The sequence below is a fragment of the Peromyscus leucopus genome, chromosome 19 (assembly GCF_004664715.2).
Source record: "Peromyscus leucopus breed LL Stock chromosome 19, UCI_PerLeu_2.1, whole genome shotgun sequence".
In the NCBI taxonomy this organism is placed as follows: Eukaryota; Metazoa; Chordata; class Mammalia; order Rodentia; family Cricetidae; genus Peromyscus; species Peromyscus leucopus.
This window is the reverse complement of record NC_051079.1, coordinates 78,956,224-78,962,404: the sequence shown is the minus strand read 5'-3', so window position 1 is coordinate 78,962,404 and position 6,181 is coordinate 78,956,224. Positions and strand designations below refer to the sequence as shown.

Below are 6,181 nucleotides of genomic sequence, written 5' to 3'. Positions count from 1 at the left end.
TTGCCTGGGAACCCCTTGCAGGCGCTGGCGGGACAACCCCGAGGAGCGCAAGCACGGTCGAGAGACCTGGACTGCTCCCTCCTGGAAACCAACCGTCCGTCTGGTCTGCAACGCGTCCAACCTATATACCTTGCTCCCACGTGGCCGAAGCTTTCGGACCGCACAAGACACCGACCAGGCTCAGGCTCAGTAATCCCTGAGTCCTCACAGCCATCCGAGTACCCAAGAGATGCAGGAGCGCTGCCTAGCCTGTCCTCCGCCCACCCAGGGCGGGACAGAGGCGGAGCCAGTGCCAGCGGGCGCCCCCGACGGCGGGCGGGGCTAGGCGGACCGACCCCGCGACTGGATAAGAGCTTGAGGCTGAGACCCGCCAGAGCTGTTAGGTGGGACTGAAGGCTTACAAGGACCTCAGAGCAGGAGGCAGGTAAGGACCAGGGTCGCTCCTTGCGCATCCTTGGAGGTGGCATCTCCATTACCCCTGACCCACTCTGACCCTGGATGGCTAGGCAGTGGGGCGACAGGCAGGAACCCCGCTCTGGCCCTAGACGGCCGTGCTGCGGTGTGAAGTGCAGGAACCATAGCCATCCAGGTTCTGGGTCCAAGTCGCCAACAGCCAGGGCTTTGGAGAGCAGCTCCTTCCACACAGAACTAAGGGGTGTGTGCTCAGCGCCTGTCCTCAGAGTGTAGGATTTCACAGAACCCAGGCTCAAGATCTTCTTCACAGGAGGTTGCTGTTACTTCCCAGGGGGCATGGCTGTCTATGGCTGAGGCTGGGCATTCCGGATCCTCGGTGGTGGGTTGATGCCACTTGAGTGGCTGGGATCTGGAGGAAGCACACCCCTAGGGGTTATTTTCACAACATGCCAAAAGCTCCATCTCCCTTCTCCCTCCCTCTACCTTCTCTCTTGTCTTTTCTGTTAGCCAGGGCTGAACTCAGGTTGAGGGGAAAGACAGGGAACCTTGGCTCATGAGCCACCTGTTTCCTGATCCAGCTGGTGAAGAACGATGTTTTCCCAGGGGCCATTTTGCTATCTGTGCCCAAACCTCGCCTCTGAGCCATGAGTTGAGGAGTGTAGGGTGTGGCAGACAGGTGCCCCTGTACCTGTGCGCCTGTAACAGAGCAGGGAGCAGAGCCCGGGACCAGGTCCTTTGCTATGCTCCTTGCCCTCTCACAACCAACCTACCCTGGCAGCCCTACCTGCTCCCTGGCAGCTGCAAACCTGTTAGCCCATTTTTGACACGTGTGAGGAATTTGCTTTTGGGTTTGTCACCAGGGTAAAGAGGCCACAGAGAAGTGGTGCATAAAATAACTTCTGTCAGGAGTTTTTGTTTAGGGATGCAGAGGAAAGTCACCCCATTAGAGCAGCCACCCAGATGCCAGGCTTCCATCAGTGGGCTTGTCTGAGATCAGTGGAAACAGGCTGTCACTGGATGTGAGTGCTGTTGCCTCCCTTATGTGCCATGGCCCTGGTTCTGCAGAAGCATGGGAGAGGCGTTCTCTGGGAGTGCTGCTAGTGTAGCTCTGTAGTGTGGACTGATTCCTGGTGACCCGCTGTCAGCTCAAAGACCTGCGAAGCCATGGTCATGGGCAGGGTGGTTTGTATATATGCTCCTTGGAGATACTGATGACCATTTGTTTTAAACTTTGAGTTGCTGTAGCTGACTTTAGTTATCTCCATTTTGCTTTGTATTGTATTACTAAGTATAAAGAAAGCTGCACACCCTCAACAAAGACTGCAGTGAGTGGAATGCTATTGGCAAGGTGTAAAATTGCCCCCTGGGAATTCGGATAAGTCGTGCCGGCAACACCTGGGACTGTTAATAGGCAGCAAATTGGAAACCACGCAAGCCTGCACTAATGGGAACGACGGCTTTGGTGGGAAAGGAGCCCCAGGGGTGTGTGGGGTGGGGTGTCTATTTCTGGTCTCTCCCATCCCTGTGAACATCCCCCAGCTATCCTTCATCCTGGCCATGACATCTCAGGTGCTTGGACAACCTCAGGTCTCTGTGCTCAACCCAGGTACCCTGTAGACATGGCTGCTGAATCTGTGTGTTTTATGTGTTTCTTTATGTTGACTGAAGGCCAAGAAGAAGGAAGCAGAGTTCCTTGGGTTCCAGGCTACTCATGAGTAAGAGCAAATGCTCCGTGGGACCGATGTCCTCTGTGGTGGCCCCGGCTAAAGAGCCCAATGCCATGGGTCCCAGAGAGGTGGAGCTCATCCTGGTCAAAGAGCAGAATGGAGTGCAGCTGACCAACTCCACCCTCATCAATCCACCACAGACACCAGTGGAGGCTCAAGAGCGGGAGACCTGGAGCAAGAAAATTGATTTCCTGCTCTCAGTCATTGGCTTTGCTGTGGACCTGGCCAATGTCTGGCGGTTTCCCTACCTGTGCTACAAAAATGGTGGAGGTGAGTGGTGCCTGCTAAGGGTGGGGCCATGTGAGGGTGGAGAGTGCAGGGGAGGCTGTAGAAGCCATGGTACGGTGGGGGCTGTGCTCTCAAGAAATGCTCACAGGGAAGGCTGAGGAGATAACTAAGTCAGTAAAGAGCCTCCTGTGCAAGCATGAAGACCTGAGTTTGATCTCCAGAATCCAAATAAAAAAGCAGGGCATGGCAGCAAGCATCTGTAATGCTAGTTAGCACTAGGGAGGTGGAGACAGGTAGAACCCTGGAGACTGATAGCTAACTAGTCTCAGTCTAGCCTACCCAGAGAGCACCAGGCCAATGATAGACACTGTCTCAAAAATCAAGGTGGGCAGCTCCTGAGGAATGGCACCCAAGGAGGATGCCTAGCTTCACAGGTGCACACATGCTCCTGCATACACAGGAACATGCACGCCACAGGAAATGCTGTCAGTGAGACAACCCTGTCCTCCTGCAGGATGGTCAGGCTGCTTCACCACCAGCAGCACTGTTCAGTCTTCCCAAGCGGTAGAGCTCAGAGAAAATCCGACAGCCAAGGAGAGCGGAACCCAGAGAGCAGAAAGGAGAAGGGAGTAGTGGAGGGTTAGGGTCCCAACTTCCACTTCCACTAGTATTTTCACCTTTGGGAGAAAATTCTAAAGGTCCAAAAGAACGTGTTTTAAGACAACTTCAGCAGTGTTTATTGAGTTGTTGGACTTTCTAAAATTCAAAGTTAAACTTAGAAGGGCAGAAGATGCCCCTGAACTGAAATATACCTATCTCCTCTACCTCCTCTCTGTCTCTGTCTGTCTCGCTCTCTCTCTGTCTCTCTGTCTCTCTCTCTGTCTCTGTCTCTCTCTCTCTGTCTCTGTCTCTCTCTCTCTCTCTCTCTCTCTCTCTCTCTATATATATATATATATATATATATATATATATTCCTCCCTTTTTTTAAATGGGAATTGAACCCAGAGCCTTTTGTATGCCGTTTGCACTCTACCACTGAGTCGCATCCATAGCCCTCTTGATTTTTTTTTTTTAGTTTGAGTCAGGATTTCACTGCTTCCTAGGCAGTTATTGAACTCACTCTGTAGATTAGGCAGGCCTTGAACATACGGCCTTCCTGCCTTTAGCGTTGGAGTACCTGGGATTATGGGTCAATGCCACCAAGCCTGGCTCATAAGAAAGCCCACTTTTAATCTCAGTGGTAGAGCCATATAGCTATGCAGTGGAACTAAAAAGACCAGAGAGATTCGAGTTGAGCCCAGAGGCCTCTGTTTCCATGGCGTGGTCTTCCTGACTGGCTGAAGGATACAGAGAATTGCTTTGGGCAGAAAGGGCTCAAGCAAACCCATGAGCACATTGCTCAACTATGTGCTCTTGAAGGTGAGCGGCCCAAGGCCTTTGCAGCTCCAGTAACCAACTCAAAGACAGGTGAGGAGACTCCCACCTTCCTCACCAAGACCTGAGGAGAAGGCTGTGGCCAAGCTCAGCCTCATTGTAGGATTGGGGGGAGCAAGGGGACTCCAGGCATGTGCAGCCTCTGTGGAGTAGAATGTGCAGTTTAAGCAGATCAAGACCTGCATTCTGGCTCCAGGAAACTCCTGGCAGCAGAATCTCAGCTCTGGTCTCCAGAGGAGCAGACTCTAAATGCCAGGTTTAGGTCACAGATCCCAGGACCACAACTCTCAAGGGGCAAAAGTGCAGCTGGGCATGAAAAGTCCGACAGTCTGGGAATAATGCTGAGAAGTGGCTCCGGGCCTGAACTGCTTCCGGCTGAGCTCAGGACTCGGGGTGGGTGGACAATCAGAGGCATTGAAGGGAACATGCCCAACACTGACAGCAGCTGGGACAGGCAAGGAGGCCTGGTTTACCACCCATCCAGGATATCCCCTTGGGTGGTAGCTGTGCAGGGAGCCTCCCACTCTAGACAGGAAGCTGGGTGACAAGATCATACTTAAAGGTACAACATCAAGGCTCATGTGCAGATAATGAAAGCAACCCCTTTCTGTGGCCCCAAGCTGAAGCTGCTGTCCTGTGCACAGGTGCCTTCCTGGTGCCCTACCTGCTCTTCATGGTTATTGCTGGGATGCCCCTCTTCTACATGGAGCTGGCTCTTGGGCAGTTCAACAGAGAAGGAGCTGCTGGAGTCTGGAAGATCTGCCCTGTCCTAAAAGGTAATGTGCAGGGACATGGCTCCCCAGGAGGCATGGCCACGCCTCTGGGGCTTCAGAACAAGATGATGACATTATGTACAAGTTCTGCTTTCCTAAACTGTATGGACATATGCACATGCTCTTCTAATAGGGGTCCTTCCTTAAAGACCATAATGACCAGGAATCTTCTAGAGCATTCCCTTGCTCCCAGATCAGGCTGCCCTGCAGCTAAGTGGTGGTGAATTTGTCAGTTACCATCTTAAAATGGTAAGATTTAAAAAAAACCTATCTGTCATCTTTCCATCAGGCATCTACTTACCTCTCTATGGTCCATCCAGCAAGCACCTTTTTCATCTATCACCTGTCTATTCATTTATCAATCATCTATCTGTGTGACAATCATCTACCACCTATCTCCATTCATCCCTCATTTATCTATCTACTTATCATCTATACACGTATCTATCTGTTCACCTATCAATAATCTATTATTCATCTATCACTCTACCTACCCATCATGCATTTATCAATCACGTATCTATCAATTATCTATATAGTTCAGTGAGAGCCAAGAGTGTTTATACAAGGCTTCGACACTATGAGGCAGGTGTACTTTACACTGAGCCAGGTGGCCTGCCCAGTGGTTGACACTCCCCGATGTCACCTTCTTTGGTCCCAGGAGATCCCAGGTAGAGAACACTGTGCGTTCTGCATGGGAGATACTGACAGTGAGAAGACTAGGGACTTCTCCATGTGTTAAAAGCAAATCCTGGGTCCACCCCAGCCCTGTTTACCACCAGCCAGCTTTAGACCACCCTTGTTCTGACCCAATGCCATTCCAAGGAGATGGAGTTCCAGGAGACTTCAAGGCTCTTCTTGGAAGAGACCTGGTGAGGTTCCCCTGGAGTAGTTGGCATTTGCCAAGAAAACGACTCTTGAAAGACCAGCATTGGATTTTCTCAGAAGTATTTGAGCAGTGACTGCATGGAAGAAAGCAGAGCCCCAGTTCCCAGTGCAGTGTCTGTGGGCCAGTGTTTTACACCCAGGACCAGAAACTGCTGCTCTGGGTAGGAGCAGCAAAGGGCTTCTCACAGCTGTTCGGGCCATGCTCTTCGTGGATATGCTGCTCTCGTGCAGTGGAAATGTGAAATGCAGAGGCTGCTGGGTTTCGAATTTACATCTTGTAAGTGTTGGATAGCATTTTTTCCCTAGGCTAAAATGATTCCCTGGATTACACTGAAATGAAACTGTGTAAAGAGGGACCTCATCAACATCTACCTCCACGCACAACTTTAGAGACAGCCAGACCCTTTGGGGACACACATTGTCACTGGTGTTCCCCATTGCAATCAAAATGTAGGAGTCAGCACTTGGATGAACTGCACAGGACTGTCTGACACCATCGTTGAATCCTAATGGAAGACCACTGGGGCACCTGGGAACCCTGGGACTCTAGGAGATAATTCTTGTGTTAAAGTGGAGTTCCACTGTCCACTTACTAGACAGACTTTATTGGGTCAAGGTCAGCGGACTCAATCTAAGAGCTATAGGTGAAAATGACTGACTGATGTCATGTTCTCCTAGACTCTACCTAGCAGTGTTAATGTGACGCAGGGAGTAGTC

General features: G+C 51.2%; 1 protein-coding gene across 1 annotated transcript in view; it reads left to right on the top strand.

Annotated features, from left to right (window-relative positions):
- Positions 1–320: 320 nt before the first annotated feature.
- The window catches only part of Slc6a3 (solute carrier family 6 member 3), a 39,253-nt gene continuing 33,392 nt past the window's right edge, over positions 321–6,181 (top strand). Inside the window, exons 1-3 of the mRNA XM_028873667.2 lie at positions 321–424; positions 2,083–2,411; positions 4,448–4,579. Coding sequence (XP_028729500.1) covers positions 2,126–2,411; positions 4,448–4,579 — 418 coding nt within the window. The 5' untranslated portion in view covers positions 321–424; positions 2,083–2,125. The remainder of the gene's footprint in view (positions 425–2,082; positions 2,412–4,447; positions 4,580–6,181) is intronic.